This window comes from Panthera uncia, chromosome B4 (assembly GCF_023721935.1).
Source record: "Panthera uncia isolate 11264 chromosome B4, Puncia_PCG_1.0, whole genome shotgun sequence".
NCBI classification, from domain to species: Eukaryota; Metazoa; Chordata; class Mammalia; order Carnivora; family Felidae; genus Panthera; species Panthera uncia.
In genome coordinates, this window is record NC_064809.1 from 87,099,091 (window position 1) to 87,124,396 (window position 25,306).

The 25,306-nt window shown below is 40.5% G+C and overlaps 1 protein-coding gene across 2 annotated transcripts in view; it reads left to right on the plus strand.

Moving 5' to 3' along the window:
* Positions 1-25,306, plus strand: part of SRGAP1 (SLIT-ROBO Rho GTPase activating protein 1) — a 284,958-nt gene that overhangs the window by 219,704 nt on the left and 39,948 nt on the right. Inside the window, exons 9-15 of one of the 2 annotated variants that reach the window (XM_049625895.1) lie at positions 3,000-3,197; positions 3,933-4,017; positions 11,080-11,107; positions 16,857-16,959; positions 20,687-20,747; positions 21,027-21,104; positions 23,101-23,235. In XM_049625895.1, coding sequence (XP_049481852.1) covers positions 3,000-3,197; positions 3,933-4,017; positions 11,080-11,107; positions 16,857-16,959; positions 20,687-20,747; positions 21,027-21,104; positions 23,101-23,235 — 688 coding nt within the window. Of the gene's footprint in view, positions 1-2,999; positions 3,198-3,932; positions 4,018-11,079; positions 11,108-16,856; positions 16,960-17,535; positions 17,570-20,686; positions 20,748-21,026; positions 21,105-23,100; positions 23,236-25,306 lie in introns of both variants that reach the window. The other variant, XM_049625894.1, reaches the window with a different exon arrangement.

Here is a 25,306-nt window from a genome sequence, read left to right on the forward strand (position 1 = left end):
TATCCCCAGCAATAATGAACAAGTCTGTTAAATTTCTTTGTGTTTTTTGTTTTATTTTATCACATGCCCTCTTTAAGCATCCGAACTAACACTGGTTGCCATTATTTCTTCTCTAAACGGTATTTTCTTGTTTGAAAGACAAGAGTAATTGAAACTATTTCTCCTTCCTGTAATAGTAAACCAAGTCACTCTGCTGATCATTTCACATTTCACTGTCCTGGACAAGGTGCCTGGCCAAGCCTGAAGCCCATGGCACAGGGAACCATATGTTCCCAAAGGGAAGAGCATCAAATATTTTTGAACAGGAATAAAACCCACTGATTCTGAACTATTAGTGCCCAGATTATTTTGGAAAAATAAACAGACATTCTCTCTAGAAGATGGTAGCTTCACCCTGGGCTTCAAGTAACTCTACCAAAACGTCCAGCAGACAGATATCACAGAGAGATACCTGCAGGAGCTCCAAATATTGAGGGTATCAGAAACAAACTGTAAAAGAGCTACTTACTGTGTTCAAGGAGATAAAAGCCAAGCTCAGATTTTGGCAGAGAACTATAACCTATTAACAGTGAAAGAACAGATTTCAAAATGTACTGGATAGAAATTCTAAAAATGAGAACTATAGTGGCCCAAGTTAACAAATCAGTGGATGATTTTAACATCAGATTCAACACAGCTGAAGAGTGGATTATCAAAGTGGAGGACAGATCAGAAGAAAATAATTAAAATGCAGCATGGAAAAACAAAAGGGTAGAAAATGCAAAGAGAAGGGTAAGAGATATAGAGAACACAGTCATGTGTCATGTACTAATTAAATTCCCAGAAAGGAAAATGATAGAAAAGAGAGACAATATTTACAAAGATAAAGGCTAAAAATTTATTAGAGTTTATGAAAAATATCACACAATTCAAGAAGCCCAAAGAAATCCAGGTAGAATGTATTTTTTAAAATCCTTATGTAAACACATCATGGTAAAACTGTAAGATACTCTAAAAGCACCTGTAGAAGCATGCAAAGTAACAATAGACTCACAGCAAACTTCTCATTCAACAGGAACATAGAAACCATAAGAAAATACAGTGGTATCTTCAATGTATTGAAAGAAAATAAACTGCCAACAAGTTTCATAAGTGAAAGTGAAATAAAAGACATTTTCTAGTCTACAGAAACAGTTTACCACCCGCAGACTCATGCTAAAAGCAATTTCTAAAGATGGGGGATTACTCTTAAAAATATAAGGAATAGGGGCACCTGGGTGGCTCAGTCGGTTAAGCATCCAACTCTGATTTCAGCTCAGATCATGATCTCATGATTGTGTGATCAAGCCCTGCCTTGGGCTCTACACTGAGCGTGGAGGCTGCTTGAGATTCTCTTCCACCCTCTCCCTCTGCCCCTTACCCCACATGCATTCTCTCTCTCAAAAAATAAAAATGCTCATCAAAATAAAAAGCTTCTGCACAGTGAAGGAAACAACCAGCAAAACTAAAAGGCAAATTAAAAAGCTCCTAGAAGAGGGGCACCTGGGTGGCTCAGTTGGTTACGTTTCTGACTCTTGATTTCATTCAGCTCCCGTCATGATCTCAGGTCAGATTCATGAGTTTAAGCCCTGCTTCAGGCTCTCCACTGACTGTGTGGAGCCTGCCTGCAATTCTGCCCCTCTCTCTCTAACCCTCCCCTGCTCATGCTCTCTCCCCCTCTCAAAATAAATAAATAAACATTAAAAAAAAAAAAAAAAAAAACTCCGAGAAGATAACATAGAATAATATCTTTATGGCTCTGAGATAGGAAAATATTCTTAAATAGGACACAAAAACCATTAATCATAAAGGAAGAGATCGGTAAATTGATTACATTAATGGTTCATCTAGATACTATAGAAAGTGAAAAACCAGAGCACAGTGTGATAAGATATTTGCAACACATATAACTAACAAAAGACTCATAACCATATCTACAAATAAGTAAGAAAAAGACTCATAGCCCAGTAGAAAATTGAGCAAGAGATTTGACCAAAGTATTTCCAAAAGAGGAAATCCAAATTGCCTTAAACACATTATAATGAGCTCAGTCTTGGTCATCAGAGAAATGCATATTAAAACCACAATAAGATACTCAACACCGTGGTTTAAATTTAAAAACTGATAATACCAATTCTTGAGGATGTGGAGTAACAGGAATTCTCTGTGTTGGTAGGAATACAGATCAAAACAGTTCTGGAAAACAGTCTGACAATCTCTTTAAGCAGCACTTCTGCTCATGGATGCTATGGCATGAATTCATAGCAGTCTTACTCTCAGTGGCCCAAAACTAGAAATAAGTCATCTATCAACAGTGAAAGGGATGAATTATGAGGTATTCCTACAATGAATAGCCAGCATTCCGCAATGAAACACTGTACTCCCAAGAAATGAATAAATCTTACTACATAAAGTTGCACAAAATAAGGAAGACAAAAATTATACATGCTATAGGATTCCATGCATATGAAGTACAAAAAGGCTAAAACTAATATATAGTGTTAGAAATCAGGATAATGACTACCTTTGGGGAGGAAAAAGAGGTGTGTGGTAGTTGGGAGAAATGAGAGGATCTTCCCAATGTACTATATTTCTTGATCTAAGTGGTGGTCACGTAAGTGTTCACTCTGGTAATTTATCAAGCAATACACTTATGGTATGCATATTTTTCTTTGTGTATTTTCACTTCCAATTGAAAAGGCTATTTGAAAAAAAAAATGTAACTGAGAGAGTACCCAGTGACACATGAGTTTTATAAGGATTCAAATACAAAGTAATAACCTCTTTAGGATAATGGAGAAGAGAGCTTGTCTTTGTATTGGTGATAGCGGGTGTTATTTACCTGTCTGTCTTTCCTAGTAGACTCTGAACTTCTTGGGGCAGGACTTGTGTCCTCATCTCTGCCTGACAGAGTAGATTCTCACTGAGCGTGCGATTCACGAAACGATGTCGTAACGTGCGAAATATGTTCCTGTTCCCAGGTTAAGAAAACAACTGAAGCCACCTTGCAGACCATACAAGATATGGTCACCATTGAGGACTATGATGTTTCTGAATGCTTCCAGCACAGTCGGTCCACAGAGTCTGTGAAGTCTACTGTCTCTGAGACCTACCTGAGTAAGCCCAGCATCGCCAAGAGAAGAGCAAACCAGCAGGAGACTGAGCAGTTCTACTTCATGGTGCGCCTGTTACTTCCCAAGCTACTCTTGGGGCTCAGATCTGGGGTCTCCAGACACAGCCTCTAGAGTTGACCAGATCACCTGGGATCCTTTATTAAAATATGGACCCTCGTCTGCCCTCAGAGTTCTGATTCTGTTGGTCTGAGATAGGATTTAGGAGTTAGTACTTTTCTTTTCTTTTTTTTTTTTTTAATGTTTTTATTTTATTTTTGAGAGAGAGATAGAGTGAGAGCAGGGGAGGGGCAGAGAGAGAGGGAGACACAGAATCTGAAGCAGGCTCCAGGCCCTGAGCTATCAGCACAGAGCCCAACATGGGGCTCGAACTCACAAACTGTGAGATCATGGCCTCAGCCGAAGTCGGACACTCAGCTGACTGAGCCACCCAGGTGCTCCGGGAGTTAGCACTTTTTTAAAAGTTCCTTGGATAATTCTGAGAGGCCAACAGATTTAAAGAGGCCTGCTATAAAACTTTTAAATTTTAATGTATATGGTCACCAGGAGAGCTTGTTAAAATGCAGGGTTTGGTTTTAGTAGGTCTGAGGAGGGAGGGCCCTGAGACTCCGCTCTCTGATGGGCCCCCACGTGATGGCTGGTGCTGCTGTTCTGTTCAGACTACACTCCAAGGAGCAAGGTTCTAGGATCTAGAAGATAAAAGGGCTGGATTATAGGTATCCTATGGGAAGTTCCTTGAGAACTATATATTTTTAAGTTAAAAATGAATCTTTCCTCTTGCAGAAACTCCGAGAGTATTTGGAAGGTAGTAATCTCATCACAAAACTTCAAGCCAAACATGACTTGTTGCAGAGGACCCTTGGAGAAGGTCAGTTATCTGAAACAGATGGGAAGGTGACATGGACCACGTACTGTGTCACGTATCTACTCCATAAAGACTGTGAGCTGTGGATTTGTGTTTGAAGAAGCAGAGAACACTGTTTAGATTGGGCTTTTGCTGTATCTGTAAAAATCAAGTTCTCCCTGGAACTGTCTTCTTTATAAGCTTGGTGCTAACCTTGAGGAAGAGTAGGGAAGTCTAGCGAGGGCTGAAAAGCCAACACAGAGCTCCAGAGGAAGGATCGGCAGAGCGTGATGCTCCTAGCTGCCCCTGCACCCAGACACTTCTTCCTTACCCTCTGGGACTTCTCCACCCTTCCAGCTCCACCCCAGTTGTTTCAGTGGGCCAGTATTTGTTGTCACATCTCATGCCTTATTGTTCTCTAGAAACTGGTTAAACCAGTTTGGGAAACTTTTGTTTGTTTGTTTTTTTCCTTCCCAGAGACATTGATGTTACTTGAGAAATAACCTAATGAAGTATACTGCTATGGCTAATAATAGGAACAAAAACAGCAATAGCTACCACTTCTATAGGGCTCTCTCTGTGCTAGGCATTGTTCTAAACTATGCATTGAACTGGGCTATTACTTTCCCCATTTTTACAGATGAGGAAACTGATGGGGAAAAAAGGGGATTCTAGGCAAAAGGGACAGTGTAAATGGTATTGTTTCCCTTTTCATCTTCTTGAAATTTAAAGGAAAAGATAAATATAGGCAAAGTCCCTTTTTTAAGTGCCTCATAGTCTGTAATTTTATCTTTTATTGACACTAGATCTTGTTACAAGTTATAAAAAGTGAGAGAATATGAATGGGAGTAGGAAATGAGGGGACTGAGTTGTGTAACTCAGACCAAAAAGAAGTTGCTGCTCTTTGACCTAAACTCTTATCTCCTACCATTCTAGAACCTTCCTACCAACCAAGTTTTTTTCATCACCTTATCTCCTGGTTTCCTCCAGGGAATGACCACTTGGAGAAAGGTCATCATGACCTAAGTCTCCCATGTATGACAGTAAGGATGCCAGATTCTAAGATGAAAGGCTGATTGCACTTAGGGAAAAAAAATTCACATTTAAACTACTAGACACTGTCTTAAAAAAGAAAATCACCAAATACAGTATGTGAACTGTCATTAGATACTAAATCAAAAAAGCAAAAGTTAACAAAAGGCATTTTAAGGACAGTTGGGGAAATTTAAGTATAGACTGTATATTAAATGACATTATTGAATTAATGTTAATTTTCTTAGATATGACAGCGGTGTTAAGATTATAAAGGAAGATTCTTATTCTTAAGAAATGCTTGCTAAGTATCATAACATTTGCAAGTTACTTTCAAATGATTCAGGAAAAAAAAAGATAAAGACAGAAGAAGAGAGAAGGAAATAAGGCCAGTGTGGCAAAATGGGAAATCTAAGTGAAGGGAATATGAATGTTCCCTGTACAAGGCTTTCGACTCTTCTATAATAGAGGCTTGAACTTTTTATAAAAAGCCTTTTTTCTTCTTTGAATCATGTCCTGAGTTGTTTTTTTTTTTCCTTCAGAGTATCCTATAAGATCATTTTTTCCATCTGCCACAAAATGCCTGATATTTCAGTGATGCCCCCAAGGTCAGTTGCCAGTCCCGAAGCATCAATTATCGTTAAGTGTAGATGAACGCTTACAGGCACAGAGTCCTTCCCTACAGGACTTGGTACCACTTTAGAAATCGTGAGTTGGAGGGAATTAAGTAGTGGGTGAATTCATTCTTGGCACTTCATACGGACACATGTGTTAATTCACTTGGGATCACATTCCGAAACTTTTATGATACTCATTCTACATAGATTCCCCTATGTCTCCCGGAGAGAAAGCCCCAACGGTTCATATTATTTTACATGCCATTATTGGATAGGGCTATATTTTAACCAATTTGCTGAATCTACATGCCAGAGTCCGTCATTAGCTGCTGTAATGCGTAAAGCCGTTTTGTACCCTGTGAACTCGAAGCCAGGATTTCTTTATCTTGGAATTTCTCTCAATGGGTTCCGGTATCATAGTGACCCTCATGTGTGGGTGTACCAGGCCGTCCCCAGATTGGATTGATTCAGGAACTGGATGGTTCTCCTCCAGTGGCATCAGACACACCAGCCTCTGCCCACTTGTCAAAGACCTTTATGCTCCCCGGCCCTACCCCACGCGCGGGCTTGGCAGCCTTCCACACCACTTGTTGGTCACTGCCTTGCCACGATGCTGGCAGCTTTGCCCAGAGAAAAGCTGGGCCTGGAGAATGTGCCCGCCTTTAGCTGGACCGTTGTGAGCCCCCTGACTCTCCCTGCAAGCCCCGTTCGAGTTAATAGGCTGATACCAAAGGAGACTGGGAGAGTTAATGGCGCCTGTCCCATAATGAGATAATCCAACGGTGAGCCCTTACGAAGGAATCCAAGTCTGGGTTTGGCTAAATAAGGTTAGTAGCACAGGATTCAATGGTGTGTTTGGGGACAGTACTGACTTTTTTATATAAAACTCACATCCCTGAATTATGCTAGACTCACTGCTGCAAAAACTGCCTTCATAGTAAAACAAATAGAGCCTAACCCAGGGATTTAGCAGTTGATCGTACACAGCTGAAACTGTAACTACAGACATGTGTTTGGCCTGTCTTACTGCTTGCTTTTGGCAGCCTACCAGCGGCCCAGTAAGTCCTTTGATTTACAACATTGCAAAACAACTAGACTGGGCTCTTAAAGGGGTACTGTCAAAATTGAGAATTCCAAATCTTTGAAAACTATTGAAATGACAGCAAACACATAATGAGTCGTTAAGACCAAAGTCATCACCTTCTTCAGCATCCTTCAGCAATACTATTATATCCTTTTGTGATGTCCTTTGTTTTTAAATCGGAGAAGTTAGGTCAATATAGTAAATGAGGTGTACATCCGCAAAACTGAGGCACTGAAATTGTTTCTTTTTCTTCTTATAATGAGCCTTCGTGTTCACACTGGCTTCTTTGTGTGCAACCTTGGAGTTAAGGGGGGGTGTAAGTATCAGTGCAGTTTTCCCTTAAACACAGAAAACTTGACTCTGGAAGCTGAGTTCCATGTTAGATTGTTTGTAGACCTGGGCATAAGGTGTCTTGATCAAGGAATTAAATGGGTTATCCTCATCCAGTCCATTTCCTGTCTTTGAGTAAGAGTACAAACATACTTTCAAACGAGAAGCTGATTGTGAATAATTATGTTTTTTAGAAAAGCAATGTATTCTTTTAAAAAAAAAATTTTTTTTTAACGTTTATGTATTTTTGAGACAGAGAGACAGAGCATGAACGGGGGAGGGTCAGAGAGAGGGAGACACAGAATCTGAAACAGGCTCCAGGCTCTGAGCTGTCCGCACAGAGCCCGATGCGGGGCTCGAACTCACGGACCGCGAGATCATGACCTGAGCCGAAGTCGGCCGCCCAACCGACTGAGCCACCCAGGCGCCCCGAAAAGCAATGTATTCTTAAGAAAGAAAAAGGACTGAAAACTCCAGGAGTCCTCATCAGTCATTCATTAGGGACCCAATTCTGGGTGCCTCCATTCAGTTTGAGCTGTGCACATTTTAAATGTTTCATCCAGTTGGGGTTTTTTTGTTTGTTTGTTTTTAATCTCAGATCGCCACCAAACAATATTTTGGTTTTCCATTTTGGTCTGTGATGATAAAATACACTTGAGTGTGAAAAATAATTCACTTCTTAATTCCCAAGTGAAATGGTCAGAATAGTCAACATAGGTGTTTCAGCAAGAACAAGATAATCCTGGGTCATGGGTCATTTTTTTTTTTCCCCTCCAAATGGCTTAGAGTGTGGGATGGGGTGGGGGTAGGGGAAGAAGTTGTCTGTTGTTTTTAATAATTAAATAGTCTTCCAAACAAAGTGATTGAAATCTAATCCTCAAACCACTGGAAGCTTTCACATTTCTCTGGGAAGCAGTTTCTTCTAAGCTTGTGTGTTATTGATCTATTAATGATGATACTGATTAAAAAATAAAACCTCATTCATCAGTTGAGTCACACTCAGTACTATTAGCTGAACAAAACAATGGAAGTGGTGGGCAGTTACAATATGAATGATAGTTTTTGTGAAGCTTGCTCTTGGTTCATTAATTGAAATGTGTCTTTTATAGGTTTTTAATTTTTTATATCATACTATTAACCATGGAAGGGTGGAGCAAAATGTTTTTAAGCCATTTAATATGTGATCTTTTTCTAAATCTAGAGAATATTTGGTTGGGATATTTTAACAAAAGTAGCAAAATTTTTCAGTTATATAAAACATTTCCTTTCTAAGGAATTATTAGTATTTTCATCGCTGAATCACTTAAAAGTGATTAGCCTCTGTTATCCAGTTTAATTTTATAGATACTTTAAAATTTTAACTTAATATGTATTATATACTTCAGTAAATCTTTTTAGTGCTTTGTATATGACTTTAGCCCTGTGGGACAGAGCATAAGGCATAATCTGTACCTTTCTTTTAGGATCTTTCAAAGTATTTGCTAGGGAATAAAACTTACATTTTTATTTTATTATTTATTGTTATTATTTTAGAGAGCACAAACACATGCACGTGGGAGAGAAGGGCAGAGGTGGAGAGAGAGAGGGAGTGAGAGAGAAAATCTAAGGGGCCCAACACAGGGCTTGATCCCACAACCCTGGGATCACAACCTGAGCAAAATCAAAAGTTCGACACTCAGCCAACTGAGCCACCCAGGCGTCCCAAGACTTGTATTTTTACAATATATTACTTGGGAGCTTAGGTCTAGATTTAAAACAAACCTGGACCCTCAGGTCAGACCCATCACATACTAGCAGTGTGACCCTGAACAAGTCACTTACCTACTGTGTGCTCAGTCTCTCCCATAAAATAAAAAGAGCCAGTACCTACTTCCTAAGGTTGTTGTTAAAATTGTGAGTTAGTGTACAGGAAGTGCTTAGAACAGTGTCTGATAAGTATTGGACATCATTGCTGTTTTTACTGTTGTTAGTAATACACTTTATGTCATACTTGTGTGATAATAAAGTATGCAACATGACTACAGCACAGGCCAGCTAGTTTCTCTGCCTTCAGCCATTTGCTCATTATTTTTTTTAATGTTTTATTTATTTTTTGTGAGAGAGAACACACAAGTGGGGCAGGGGCAGAGAGACGGAAGGAGACCCGGAATCCGAAGCAGGCTCTGGCTCCAAGCTGTCAACACAGAGCCCACCGCAGGGCTCAAACCCATGAACTGTGAGATCATGACCTGAGCTGAAGTCGGACGCTTGACTGACGGAGCCACCACCAAGCTTAACCAAATGGTGCCCCCCACCCCCCACCGTTTGCTTATTCTACCGACTCATCCTGGGTGATCTCAGCTAGCTTCTGTGGCCCCACAACAACCTAGATTGTGGGGACTCTCAAATCTTCATCTCCAGCCCTGTCTTCTGTCTGTGCTTTAACCCTGTGCTAAAGGATAGCCAGTAAGACATCACGTGCCACACTCAGCTCACTGCCCTCCCCACTTTCTAGTAGACTGTCTCTCCCACTTAGGAGTAGCTACCAATTACTCTGGAGATCTCTGTCCACCTTCTCCTTTTTCTTGTCCCCCAAAGTAGCAAAAGGGAAGGGGCTTAGAGTTAAAAGATAGAGTTGAGTAGTGGGGAGAAAATCAGATTGTTCTCCTTTCCTCCCACCCTGACTCCAAGTCATGGCCCACAATTCTACTAGACCTACAGTGGCCTGAGTCTGCTTTGAGGAAGGTATTTTCAGATATTAACTGTTGCCCCCCATTTAGTAAATAGATATTAATCAAATACTTTGGTTTCTTTTTCCCCCATGTTTATTTCTGAGAGAGAAAGAGAGAGAACAAGCAGGGAGGGGCAGAGAGTTGGGTGGGGTGACAGAGGATCTGAAGCAGGCTCTCGCACTTAACAGCAGAGACCCCTGTGTGAGACTTGAACTCACAAGCCATGAGATCATGACCTGAGCCAAGGTCAGACACTCAACTGACTGAGCCACCCAGGCGCCCCTCAAATACTTCGTCGCTTGTTCTTCAAAAGTAGATAATAGAGTAAAAGACTCTGTCGCCTCTGAGTGTTCATTCACCATTTCCAACAAGCCGGGTTTCTCTACAATTGTTATGTTGGCCTCGCCCCGCAAGTCTGAATCATTCTGTTATGATATGATGGGTGGGGCGTACCTGTGAGTGCCGCAACGTGACCTCTCTCTGTTAGCTCTAACTTCAGGCTGTTTCAAGACCATATCATCATTCGGCAAACAAACCGGTGGAATGGGTCACTCCTCCACACCCCTTCCACAGCTGCACCCCACATGTGAGAAAGAGCAGACAACAACCACAGACACATTCACACTTGGAGTTAGCATAGATTGTAGAAGCACGACAAAAATACAGATCCGATGTTTAAATCGAGTCAGGAAGCCAGAATATGGAAGAAGAACCTCATGTTTCACATGACAGGGAACTCTGTGAGATGCTATTAGTGTATAGGTTGTAGAATGTAGCATAATATAATATCTTTGTACTTAGTATCTGCAAATGTCATTTCTGATTATAAAAGGCAGCTTCTCACCTGACGGTGTAATATAGAAAGAACCCCAACTTAATATAAAGAAAATAGAGTTTTCCCAACCCTATGTGACCACCTTATTTTCCCCAGGTATCAATCACGACACAGGAAATAACTAACATTCGAATCTTGGGTGTGTTTTATTTGTGTATTTCATCGTTAAACTTACACTGAAGATCCAACAGCTATTTCATGTTTTCTAAATAATAAATAAATAAATACCCTTGCCTCAAATTGCCAAGTGAAACCTATTTCTCCAATCTATAGGATTTATTAAATTTTAGGTATAGATTTTATGAAATACTGTATTGACTTTACTTGTCTATCATATGCTATCCTAATGCTTTCCACCATAAAATTTGTAATTATTATAAACTCAGCATCTTAAAATAAGGGACAAGTGATTCAAAAGATTACCAAATGCATTCCACTGATTCCATTCAATTTACTTATTTTAATTTTTTTCTGCAGGTCATAAAGCTGAATATATGACTACAAGGTAGGCAAATGTTTTATCATAACTCATTGTGTCTCACCTTTTTTTTTTTCCTTTACAACAAGCAACCATTTCAGCACTGTGAGAATGAACATACTTTGCCAATGAACATGGAAGATCATTTTGACTCAACCAAACCTAGTAACATGACATGTTTGGGGTTCTCACAAAACCAAATTTGCTCTGGCCGATCGGAGGGTTTCCCAGTGTGATTGTAAGACTCCTTAAGAAAGACCTAAATCAGATGGGTTTGGTTTATTTAATCCAAAACACTTTTAAGTTTCTGGAAATAGTCTGATTTGAGAATTCAATTAAGAAGCAACATTATGTACACGTCTAGTGTGTTGGAAATGAAAAGCATGATGAGTTACTTTTTGCTCCTACTTTTCCTTATGTCCTATAAAACTTAGAACTCTACTGAATACTCAGGATTTTAGCTTCTTACCCCTTTCACTTAAAAGATGAAAATTTAATACTATAGCTGTATTACACATTTTTTTCTTTCTTTTTTTTTCCCCCCCTTTTTTTCATTCATGAAGGGATTTTGAAGCCACTGCTGAGAAAAGCCTTTTTGGAAGCAGATTCTGATCTGGGTTGGGGAAAATGTGCAACTTTTATTTTTCTGTGCCAGCATTTGTATAACAGCCAGAAATTATTCTAATTGGCATATCTAGACTTTGTACTCTTGAAGCTGAGTTCTCTTTAAGGTGAGCAGAATTTAGAACACTGGGAGGGTGTGTGGGTGGGGCAGTAATTGGCAAGTTGATTTTCAAGGCTCTGTATGTTTCTACTGGGCAATTTATTCAAAAGGAAGCTTCTCTTCTTGGTGAACCAACTAGGAAGATACAGCTAGTGACTTGTCTGAACTTCACAAAAATACTGAGGTTTTTTTTCTTCCTTGCGTCAGTGACACAGAGGAATGTTACTTCTGCAGTTTATGGAGCTTTTTTCATATATATTATCTCTTTGTACTATCAACTGTTTTACCTGTTGTCTCTATGTCATAAGAAATGTAAGGCTCTTCAAAAAAAGATTTTTTAGGGTTGCCTGGATGGCTCAGTCCGTTAGGCCTCTGACTCTTGATTTCAGCTCAGGTCTTGATCTCACGGTTCTTGGGATCCAGCCCCACATTGGGATCTGTTCTGGCAGCATGGAGCCTGCTTGGGATTCTCTGTCTGTGTCTCTCTCTGTCTATAAATAAATAAATAAATGTATGTATGTATGTATGTAAGTAAGTAAGTAAATGTTTTTTTAATATAGTTTATTGTCAACTTGGTTTCCATACAACACCCAATGCTCATCCCAACAAGTGTCTTCCTCAGTGCCCATCACCTACTTTCCCTCTCTCCCACCTCCCATCAACCTTCAGTTCTCTGTATTTAAGAGTGTCTTATAGTTTGCCTTCCTCCCTCTGTAACTTTTTTCCCCCTTCCCCTCCCCGATGGTCTTCTGTTAAGTTTGTCAGGATCCACATATGAGTGAAAACATGGTGGTATCTGTCCTTCTCTGACTGACTTATTCCACTTAGGATAATACCCTCCAGTTCCATCCACGTTGCAGCAAATGGCCAGATTTCATTCTTTCTCATTGCCAAGTAGTATTCCATTGTATACATAAACCATATCTTCTTTATCCATTCATCCATTGATGGACATGTAGGCTCTTTCCATAATTGGGTTATTGTTGAAAGTGCTGCTTATAAACATTGGGGTACATGTGACCCTATGCATCAGCATTCCTGTATCCCTTGGGTAAATTCCTAGCAGTGCTATTGCTGGGTCATAGGGTAGATCTATTTTTAATATTTTGAGGAACCTCCACACTGTTTTCCAAAGCAGCTGCACCAGTGTGCATTCCCACCAACAGTGCAAGAAGGTTTCCATTTCTCCACATCCTCACCAGCGTCTATAGTTTCCTGGTTTGTTCATTTTAGCCAATCTGACCGGCGTGAGGTAGTATCTCAGTGTGACTTTGATTAATATTTCCCTGATGAGGAGTGACGTTGAGCATTGTTTCATGTGTCTGTTGGCCATCTGGATGTCTTTTTTGAAGAAGTGTCTATTCATGTCTTTTGCCCATTTCTTCAGTGGATTATTTGGTTTTTTTAGGTGTGGAGTTTGGTGACTTCTTTATAGATTTTAGGTACTAGCCCTTTATCCAATATGTCATTTGCAAATATCTTTTCCCATTCTATTGGTTGCCTTTTAGTTTTGTTGATTGTTTCCTTTGCAGTGCAGAAGCTTTTTATCTTCATGAGGTCCCAATAGTTCACTTTTGCTTTTAATTCCCTTGCCTTTGGAGATGTGTCGAGTAAGAAATTGCTGTGGCTGAGGTCACAGAGGTTGTTTCCTACTTTCTCCTCTAGTGTTTTGATGGTTTCCTGCCTCATATTCAGGTCTTTCATCCATTTTGAGTTTATTTTTGTGAATGGTGTAAGAAAGTGGTCTAGTTTCATTCTTCTACACGTTGCTGTCCAGTTCTCCCAGCACCATTTGCTAAAGAGACAGTGTTTTTTCCAGTGGATACACTTTCCTGCTTTGTCAAAGATTAGTTGGCCATTCATTTGTGGGTCCAATTCTGGGTTCTCTATTCTATTCCATTGGTCTGTGTGTCTGTTTTTGTGCCAATACCATACTGTCTTGATGATTACAGCTTTGTAGAAGAGGCTAAAGTCTGGGATTGTGATGCCTCCTGCTTTGGTTTTCTTCTTCAATATTACTTTGGCTATTCGGGGCCTTTTGTGTTTATGGAGTTTTTTTCATATATATTATCTCTTTGTACTATCAACTCTTTTACCTGTTGTCTCTATGTTATAAGTAATGTAAGGCACTTCACAAAAAGATGTTTTAGGGGCACCTGGGTGGTTCAGTCGATTAAGCCTCTGACTGTAGATTTCAGCTCAGGTTTTGATCTCATGGTTCATGGGATCAAGCCGTGCATCAAGCTCTGTTCTGGCAGCATGGAGCCTGCTTGGAATTACCTCCCTCCCTCTTTCTCTCTCTTTCTCTCTCTTTCTCTCTCTCTCTCTCTCTCTCTCTCTGTAAATAAATAAATAAGCTTTTAAAAAACACTTAAATTTTTTTTTAAATTTGAAGAAATGCAAATGTATCAATTTGCATTGAGAACTGTCATTGCCAAACAGACTAAATACGTACATTAACCTCACTCGTGCTTTCTCTCATTCACATGGGCATCCTCCATAGGAGGCCAGATTAAGGAAGCTGTGTGGCAGCCACCAAACCAGAACTGGTCAGATAATCCAAATGTTGAATGGCCTGGTCCTGATTCTCTTCACCTGATGTGTACATGGTGAAGCAGAGCCATCGTGTGCCGGCTTCCTGATGAGCCACGTTGCCACAGAAGTTACTTTGAGAAGCCCTCGGGCAGTTTGTTTTCATCTCCGGTTTCTCACAACAGTAGTGTCTTCACATTTGCCTCATAACTTAGATTCATCAAGAGAGGCCATCTTCAGGCCTGTGGGAGACAACTCAAAAGACAGGTCTTCATTTGCCCCAACCAGGAGCCACTCTTCGTGTCTCAGTCATGCAGGAATGACTGTCTAGCCCTACGAGGGGGCTTTGGTTCGAGCTACAAGATTTGCTTGTCCCATGAATCTGCGACCAAACAGAATGAGCCTGTGCTCTTACCCCTTCAGCGTCATCAGCTGCTCCAGATATTACCAAATGTGCATCTCTGTTGGACCCTGTAGTAACCATTTTTTCCAGTTTCAGTAGTTGATGCTCTGATATCTCGGGGCCTTGCTCACCTTGGAGGAACTGCCACTCCCAAGGTTAGCCAATTCGTAGGAATAGTAAAGGTGGTGCTTGCACGTCTGCCTTTTGTATGCCGAGCCGACTCGTCCAGACCCGTAACCCCAACCGCATCCTTTACGGGGCTTTCACATTCAGGGTGACTCTTCCCCTTCCCTAGTGACAGCCAGGTGCCAGACAACTGTTCCCCAGAGCCCACCAAACTTATTCAAACTAGCCAGTCCTAACCCATTTACCCTGCCTTGCCCATTCCTTCCCATGGAAACCTATACCATTGCACGTACTTCCTCTCACTCCCTCTGCCTCCTCACTGACTGCAGTGCTTCCCCATGGACCCCACCCCACCCCATGTAGTAGCTTGGCCCCCTCCTCTTGGGAAGTGTGGGAAACACACTATCTTTTCAGTAACAGTTAACCTCTGATCTGTTGGCCTCCCCACAACGGAATAAAAATAGTCTATATTTAAAACACTTGTAAAATAATGAAAAGAGTGGATGAAACCAGGCACATAAGGTTAAGCTCCTTGATGGGTAGTTGTTTTGGTTTTTATGCCTACGTGATGCTTTCCCCCACGAATGACACAATTCAGTGTGCAGATGAGATTTCAGAAGAGCCAACTGGGGCAGGACGTGACGTGCTGCCTGATAGAAGTTTCCATATTTGTTTCTAAACGCTTGCAAAGACTCCTTGTAACCTGTCAAGTACATGGGGCTTCAGGTGCTGCTTGCTGCACACCCCATCAGTCCTCTGAGCCCGCCTGCTAGTCGAGTCTTAGAATTTGGCTGTGGAAGGCTGTCAAATTTGCTCCCCTACCTCTCTCTTTTTTTTTATATATGAAATTTATTGTCAAATTGGTTTCCATACAACACCCAGTACTCATCTTTTTTTTTTTTTTTAATGAAATTTATACCCCTACCTGTCTTGATAGATTGGTGTAATGTCTTACAAATCTAGTCAGGCTTCCTCATATTCTTAGGATTTTGTTTCTAAACTGGCCTTTCTGAACTTTAATGAACCAAAAAGGTAATTCTTCCCAGACAGTTGGCAGCATAATGGAGGACTTGACCTGATTTTCAAGTGCGATGTACACCCTCATATAAGCCTTCCAATTAGGGAGTTAAAATAGGAAGGTCTGAAGAAAATTCTTGGGACTATTTTTCCCTGTATTCCATTCAGCACAGCTGAAGAAGCTGAGTCAGGCACTTCTGGCTCTCTTTGCTCTTAAGGAAGAGGAACAGAAGAAGTTCCCTGTCTGCACTACAGGGCAAGATGAGGCAGGGTCTAAATATAGCATGCAGAACACTGCATGTGTATGTTAGAGACCCTAACTTAGCCACCAAGGCAAACAGACTGGAGATGGAGAGAGTCCAGAACAGAATAAGGGGTGCATCCTAATGCTCTACAAATATTTAAGTGATGAGACAGTTTGTTATAAAGAACTAATAATTCATATGAACCTCTATCTACTGCCCTGAAAGAGCATTGAAACCAAACTCATCTTTTCACTTGTGACTCCGTTGATAGTTAACTTTTGCATAAACTAAAACCCCATTAATATCTGAGGAATATTGAAAAAATGCGATATTTTAGTTGTAACTAAAAATAATTATATTTACTTTCTCATACTGGGATTTGTCAAGAGCCCTAATTTTTATGACTCATTGTGTCTTCTGTGTGACCCGTAAGCAAGTGGAGTTTGTAACACTTGGCCAGATAGCTCACAATTCCATTTTTAAACAATCTAGCAAACAAATATCAAATACAGCATATAAGAAAAGAGTACTCTGAATGAATAGTTTGTATGGCTTTTGATCACATAAGTAAAAGTAAGTAAATGGGAAATGGGAAGAACTGTTTTCCCCATGGGTGGGGGTGGAGAAGGAACACAAGAATTCCTGTTTTGTAATTTTGATGTCACCTGTGGGGGTTTCATTCATTGTTTGATTTCTGCCATGCTCAGTAATTATATTCCCTTCCCTTAGGCCTCCAAATGTTCCCCCTAAGCCCCAGAAACACAGGAAGTCCAGACCCCGCTCACAGTATAATGCTAAGTTGTTTAATGGGGATTTGGAAACATTCGTCAAGGTACTGGCACCAGCCATTTGGGTGGCTGATCTCCACGCTTCTTGCCTATAATGGTCTCAGCCTCTCGTAAGAAGAGGCAGGTCATTATGTCCAAGTCTGTCCTGGGGCTCTTTGCTTTCCCAGAAAATCAATATAATATTTCCTGAAGTCAGAGAGGAAAGAATATTTGGTTTGAGTGCCCTCAGAAGAGGAAATAAATGTGGGTAGCATTATGCTGGCAAAAGAGAAAGCCCTCTTTATTTAAAAAAAAAAAAAAAAAAAAGCCATAATTTGTGCAAAAAGGAAAAGAGCTACCTGATAAAATATTTTGGTCTTGTGTGTTTTTTAATTAATTTATTTAAATTCGACTTAGTTAACAGACAGTGTAAAATATTTACTCGCACAAATTAGGTGGCACAAAATATATTTTTAAAGTACATAGTTAGGGTAGCTCTGAACAGCAAGAGTCTTGATTTCCCATGACTTGAGGAATTCATTATATTGGATAAATTGTAAGACCCTGTGGTCTATATCTTGTATCTCTGCTGTGTTTACTCTGTCTTCTTTTTCATCCTGTATTTCTGATAATGCTTCTAGCCGAGGACGAAGGAACTCGCACACGAGACATCAGGTATAGTGCAAAGGGAGGCGAAGGCACAGCCTCTTTTGCTCTTGGTATCATTTTCAAACCATCATCATGCTTGGCTTTAGTTAGATTTTTAAGGTCTTTAAAAGAACAATGTTTGCAGCTGGAAATTAGGTTTAAAAACAGGCTTCACTCTTTATAGATTCCTATTTACTATCAAAAGGGATTACAGAAATCAAACACTGATTGAGGAAGAATTGTCTTCTCTAGCAAAACTGGATAAATAGTCTTTACATTACATACTTGTCAGTTGTACCAAATTCAAGTCAAGGGCTCTTGTTAAGGCAAACCAGTGTTAAATACCAAATGCACAGCAATACTGGATTGTGGACCCTCATGTAAATTAGACAAAAAAGAGAAGAGCTTTCTTTTTCGTGGCTAACATTTTACGACAGTTTCAGAAGACTAAACTTAGGTAGGAAACTACATCATTACTAACCTCCCCGATAATATGTTACAGATGGCTTAGTTTCTTTAAGACAGATCTTGTATCAAATATGTGCACTAATGGCTAAAAAAATGTGTGTGTGCATATGGCATGTACACATGGACAGATACATACATACATACATACACACACGTACACACAGAGATTAGAAACCTCTGGCTGCCTTAAAACTGAGCCCTTCACCTTGGCATTGAGAAGCCACCGGACAACCTAAATCACAATCACAAACCCACGGCCTAAGCCTCCAAAGAGCCTGATTGGCTCTAATTTAATATAAAATTCTTGTCAAACTCGATTAGCTAGTTTCCCAGCCCGTGGCCTGTAAGCGGGGGCAAATGACATGGAGAGAAGGGCAGATGAGATGAGAGCGCTGAGATGTGCAGAGGAAGGATAGAGAAAAGCTCAAAGAGACAAGTGTGTGATCCCATGGCACTGGATAACACAGTCCAAGAATGACTGCTTAAGGTGATAGGACAACTCCTGTTACATTTTTAAAGAGATTTTTTATTAAGAACAGTTAATAGAACCCGAATTTAGGTACTAAAGAAAGAGCAAACCATCTATTATGGGAAATTCACTTATGTGAGCCCCTTGGTGTCCCAGATGGCATGTAAAGAATCTTAGGTCTTAGCAGTAAAACAATGGATACAGAGATCTCTGTGCTTCTGAGACTTGCTCGATCAGTTGACGTCCCCACAATACCACCGTGAGACAACAAGAGCAAACCACTTTTCCTTTTTCCCATGGGAAAATTGAGGCACAAAGGGATTTATTTGAATGATAGATGGAGCACAGCCCATTGTTTCACTTCTTATAAAATATTTTCTACCAACACGTTTGGCATCCATGAAATTAAATTAATACACACAATTATTTTTTGACCACAAAATTCATTATATCAGAATAGAATACAGATGATCACCACAAGATTAGCAATTACCTGAGTAAATGTGAAGATGGAAATATTTTTGAATCATATAAAAACTTAAGACATTTTATGGAGAACTCTTTGTGCAAACATTTTTCTTTTAATAACATTTTATTCTTTGTTTATGCTTTTAATACTAAGTTCAGCAGAGGTGCAAACTAATGTTCTCCTTTTATCACTTGCCTTTAAATATTTGTTGTTCTTCTAGAGTACAGTGTTAAATGAATTGTTCATATAAGGGTTACTTCCCTTAAAGCACACATATCTTAAAGAAAAATCCCCTCACATATTCAGTAAGTTTTGATGTAATTACATTGCTATTCTTGAGCCAACTAGTCACACTAAAAAGAGTTTTTATCCTTAAGGACCTTCTCTAAGAAATTAATAAAGTTTACATCCCTAAAACAATTTAACTAATTAGAGGAACTTAATGCAGGCTCCAAAAGTAATTGAAGCATTAACTGGTTTACAGACTGATTAGATGGTCTTAAAACCTAAAATAAAACTATTCCTCGAGAAGTGTGTTGCCTATTTTAGGAATAATAGTTTAAATTGCTCAGCTGCATTGTCCCCAAGCCTTCCCCTTTTGCTTAATTGGAAAGGTTAGTGGGTTCTGAATTGTTCTAATATATTAAGACAACCAAATTCTTCTTGTGTTTCAGAATAAAATTCCTCATGAATTAGTACCTGATGTCTGCTAATCATTTTGAATCTCCATGTTTCCTATAAAGATCTGATTCGTAAAAGAGCATAGTCTTTAAAAGTACACAGAAAAGAATTCCACAGCCCGTAACCTTCTTTAACTACATGGAGTGCATGGCATTGATACATGTTTAACTGTGACCTCAGCAGCTCCTTGATCTCCTCTGTCATCCTGTACATGTTTTTAAAAAGTTCCAGAGTTCACATTTGTTCACTGACTGTAGAGTGAAGAATGCACTGACTGGATTACAAGATGTGGGGAAAGAAGGCCAAAAAACTGCCCCTTCCTAAGAAAGCAAGATTTAATGGGATGTGCATTTGTGCAGTTTCTTCATAATCCTTAAAACGTGTAAAAATAACGATGAAAAATCGATGAGTAAGTTCTGATGCAGACCAAATAAATATATGACACATTATAATCATCTATAAAGCAATCCTCATATCCTGCATCTGGAAACATATAAGCTTTTTTTTTTTTTTTTTTTTTTGTAAATAACTGTTGTCATCCAAATGGTAGTGTACTCTCAGGGATGTCACAGAGAGGATCCCAAAATGGCTGAATGTTTGTGTTTGGTGACCAAGATGGCCGTAAGATGGCCACCTAAGATAGTCCTAAGATGCTAAGGTTAGAATACAGAGAGTTGTTCTTAGGTCCATTAGATTAATTACTTCTAATAACCTTTAAAAAAAATGAATGATTCACATATTCACTTTGATGTGTGAGCCTAAATATAAGGAAAAGAGATGAATTAGCATTGACATCTCCAGATACAACAGAGTAGATTGAAACAGAATTACCTTAAATGTATTTAATTTGGTTTGCTCCAGAACTGAAATCTACCTTTGGTTAAATATAATTTGATTTTTGGCCTTTGTTGAATATTTTAGAGGGGGATGTATTTGGAAATGATCATCTAAAAAGAGTAAAAATCACTCTTTAAGTAGGGTCAAACTGCGAGCTTTATTACTGTGTGTGATTTATGCCTCTCTTTTGTGGTTAAGTGGTTTCCATCTCTTTACCCAGGACTCAGGACAGATTATCCCCCTCATTGTGGAAAGCTGTATTCGGTTCATCAATCTCTATGGTAAGCCCTAAACTATGGAATTCTTTTTTTTTTTTTTTAAGGTTTATTTAAGTGATCTCTACACCCAATGTGGGGCTCAACCTTACAACCCCCCGGTTAAGAGTCACTTGCTCCATCAACTGAGCCAGCCAAGCACCTCTGAAATTCTTAAAAAAAAAAATAATCACTGGAAATATTTCAGTGAATGTGCTTTCCGTTAAACATTTGATTACTGGGGAAAGGGGAACCTGGAGGCTGTGATGGAAATTGTTCATCCCCTTCCTCTTCTTTTCTCTTTAGGTCTTCAGCATCAGGGGATTTTCAGAGTGTCTGGTTCCCAGGTGGAAGTCAATGATATTAAAAATTCATTTGAGAGAGGTAATTGCCTGTGTATACCTACAAAGAAACCATGTTAAAAAGCCATCATTTGCCGCAGAGTGAAGTGGCATGCTCATTCTGCGTATGTCCGGAACCTCTCATTTCATTTTGGATGTTGAGATAGGAAGCTATTTGGAATAGCTGAGAAATGAAGCCAAAATCATAAAATTTTGTAATCAAGTATACAAAAACGTATGAGCTTTATATCCTGGTTTAGGACTGGCATTGGTAATCCTCAGCATGTTTCAAAGGTGGCACGAGAGAGGGTCTAGAAGAATGGCCCGATAGCCCTGGGCCTACTTGGCAGGCGTTGGAGGTGACTCATCCCAGCTACATGTCTGTGTCCTTTGTCAGAAATGCTTTCCTCCCTCTTACTACCACCCCCAGACTCCTTCCCTGTGACCTTACATTTGTTCATAATTGGCTTCAAATAAATCCTACTGAACTGTTAATCCACACATTATAATTAGCAAAGCCGTAGACGTTAGTGTTAGGCAGACCCAGAATCAAATCAGACTCTTTCGTTTACTAATCATTTGATTTTGGTCAAGCTACTCATCTCTTCTTTAGGTCTCAGGTTCCTCATCTGCAAGATTCCAACTTGGTGTGGGGATGTGGTATAATCACTGCAAATGCCTAACTCGTTAGTGATGGCTCTTAGTTACTGATGCTCCCCAATTATGATGATTTGTGTCCTTGGACTCCTGGGTAAATCTGTACCTTCCTTCATCTGTTTGAAAGTCAGGCTGAACATGCAGAGTGGGGGGTATCATGGCCTGGAGACAGGGCTTCTCTCTCTCAGTCTCATTTCCTTTGTCACAGAGCCCTTGAAAGTTTGAAATCTTGGTGGAAGAGATCAACTTGGCTCCAGATTGTCTTTTCTGTTTTAAGTTCTCTGATACGATGTGTGGAGCAGAACAGCCTTCTCTCTCAGCAGCCACATGCTCCCAGTCTCTTCTATGAACCATGTTCAGCATAAGCTGAAGTGTCTAAAGCGTCACTTTCTCTGCCAGTTACCACAGGCAAAATGCTTTATTATATTTCCTTGGAAATCCCCCTGGTATTTTGTTACTTGTTTGTGATCTCTTTGGGTGAGGCTTTCTCTCTGTGGGAAAGAAAAAAAAATTTGTGAATTTGTGTTCAATCATTTCCCAGATAAAAGGAATCCCAGGTCCCTGAAAATAAACTTCCCCAAGAGGCAAAAAAAAAAAAAAAAAAAAAAAAGTTAAAACGCAGTGTACAATTTTTGTGAACTTCAGAACAGACCTGTGAATAAAAAATGGAGTTTGACTTAAGGCTGCATGTTATGTTGAGCTTCTCAAGAATTTTATCTCAGTTTAATTCTCAGGGACGTGGAATAGCCAGGCCAGTTATGTAAATTTTAAAACTGCTTACCATAAAGAATGATATAATTTCATATTTGGGATATATTTTGTAAATTTGTACTTTTTATACAAATCCCTCGGTACTAGTAAGGGTACATTTTCAAATTCCTCTATCTGATTTCAGAATCTCCCACTGCTGAAGGCAGCTTTCAAATGTGCCGTGAACAGCACCGTGCCACTGGGAAATGTTTGTATAATTGTAGGCATTCACAATTAGGCGCATCCTATAATATTTCTGATATTGTATCTATATTGTGTCTTTTTCCAGTAGGATAAAAAACAGAATGTAGTATTTGAATTCACGTCAAGCTAGGATTAGATTTTAACTATAAGTGCCACAATATTTTATTTTAAGATATGGGTAACTTGTAAGGGATTATTTGGTAGCCTGAGATTTTTTAAAAAGCTTTATTTTAACCAACTATTTTTAGGTTAATCATGGGTTGGGATATCTAAACCAATTAGTTTAATTTTAGTACTATATAATCTTTCGTAAAGCGAAATTAAAAGATACATGTATATATAGAAACATGTGTGATTACAGAAATATATCTTTATTCAGAGGAAGAAACAGAAGCACTGTGCATGTAACTGATGTTTTTTTTATATAGGTGAAAACCCTTTGGCTGATGACCAGAGTAACCATGATATTAACTCCGTTGCTGGCGTTCTGAAGCTGTATTTCCGTGGGCTGGAAAACCCCCTCTTTCCTAAGGAAAGATTCAACGATCTGATTTCTTGTATCAGTAAGTGGATTTTTTTTTTTTAAAGTCTTTTCACACCAGACTTGTTTCACTCACCAATTTCCTGGAAAGGCAGCGGCCCCCCCTCCGCGTATCCTCCCCTAACCACTACCCCTTGACCACCAGATTTTTGAGACCGTTTGTTTTCTTTCTGAATACGATGTGAGTCATCCTCCAGCTGTGGCCTCGCCCTGAGCTGAGTGGGTTTTGCTCCCGAACACCCGCAAGTTCCATAGAGCCCGAGAGCGTCCCACTTAGTGACTGGAATAAAGCAGAAAGGCAGGTGCCAACCGACAGCTAAGGGAGAAGGGGAAGTTGTAACATGGAATGTAACTTCTTTTTGGCTCTTGGTTCTTGGTTTTCTCCACCAATCTTAAGAGTGGAGTAATTTACCCATCTTGGAACATTACGTCGAGAACTAAAGTAAAATGAGATAAATGACCATCAGTACAGTGCAGACACCAGGTGGTAATTATCTGTCCGTGGGCATCCCCAGCTAATAGGCGAAGGTGCTGTGGGACTATGAATGATGTATCATACAACTGAGAATCATCAGCAGGTAAACAGCATTACTGTGTTACTCGGGCGGCAGAGGCGGGGTTGGGGGGGGGGGGGGGGTTGACACTACAGGAAAGGTGAAATAATGATGCCCGGAATTAGATGTTAACCATACCGAGTTCTGTACATCTAAAAATGCATGTGGGGGCGCCTGGGTGGCTCAGTCGGTTAAGCGGCCGATTTCGGCTCAGGTCATGATCTCGCGGTCCGTGAGTTCGAGCCCCGCGTCGGGCTCTGTGCTGAGAGCTCAGAGCCTGGAGCCTGTTTCAGATTCTGTGTCTCCCTCTCTCTGACCCTCCCCTGTTCATGCTCTGTCTCTCCCTGTCTCAAAAATAAAACGTTAAAAAAAAATTTAATAAAAATGCATGTGGCTTTTAATGTTTATCTCTTTTTGAGAGAGTGTGTGTGAGTGGAGAAGGAGCAGAGAGAGAGGGAGGATCCAAAGATGGGGGGCTTGAACTCATGAAACATGAGATCGTGACCTGAGCTGAAGTTGGAGGCTTAACCAGCTGAGCCACCCAGGCGCCCCACAGGATGCCTTTTTAAAGCCCCAGTTCCCAGGCAAGGGTCTAGAGCTGATTCAAATCCCACAGTGAGGGCCTGCATAAGAATCAAGCTTGCCTCGGGGCGCCTGGGGTGGGGGGCTCAGTTAAATGTCCAACTCTTGGTTTGGCCTCAGGTCATGATCTCGCAGTTCTTAGTTCAAGTTCAAGCCCCTCATCTGGGCTGTCAGCACAGAGGCTGCTTGGGATTCTCCTTCTCCCTCTCTCTCTGCCCCTCCCCTCCTCATGCGTGTGCTCGCTCTCTCTCTCTCTCTCTCTCAAAATTAATTAATTAAAAAAAAAACAATCAAGAAACCGCCGTACCCCACCTGCCCAACCCACCCTTTGGTTCGCCCCCCAATCCTCAAGTCCTCCTACCGTCAGAAACTCTCCCAGCTCATCCCTCCTTCCCCACTCCCAGTCCCAGTGACTTGGCTTCCACTGGGACTGCTGTTAACAGTCTGCCAAGTGGAGTCAGTCCCTACTTCTAGATCTTGCCAACTCTTCCCTCCTACCCACCGCCTCCCCGTGTCATTCTGTCCTTCACACCGTGGCTAGACCCCACAGGGCAGATTTGGTCGTATTGTTCCCACCACTCTCGTTTAAAACCTCTTTCAATATTTTCCACCAGAAGATGAGCTCCTTGGTGTGACCATTTCATAGAACCGAGTCATTTCTCTATCTGGTCTCTTTCTGCTTGTCCACACTTCCCTCTGCCACCCCTGGGCTGTGTACTTCATTTATCAACAGCAGCACGCCACAAGCTGCAGCATTCCGGGCCATCGCCCATCTGCGTGCCTTTGCCCACGCCGTGTGGTCTACTGTCCCTGGTAGCCATGTGACATCTGCTTGAAGGATTGCTGGCCCGGCACCCTTTCGGCATGTCGTCGTTCCCATACCCCCTCGCAGAATTAGTCCCTGTCTCCTCTACTAACGTTCCACTGTGTACATAGGTCTGTCGTTTTTCTTAATGC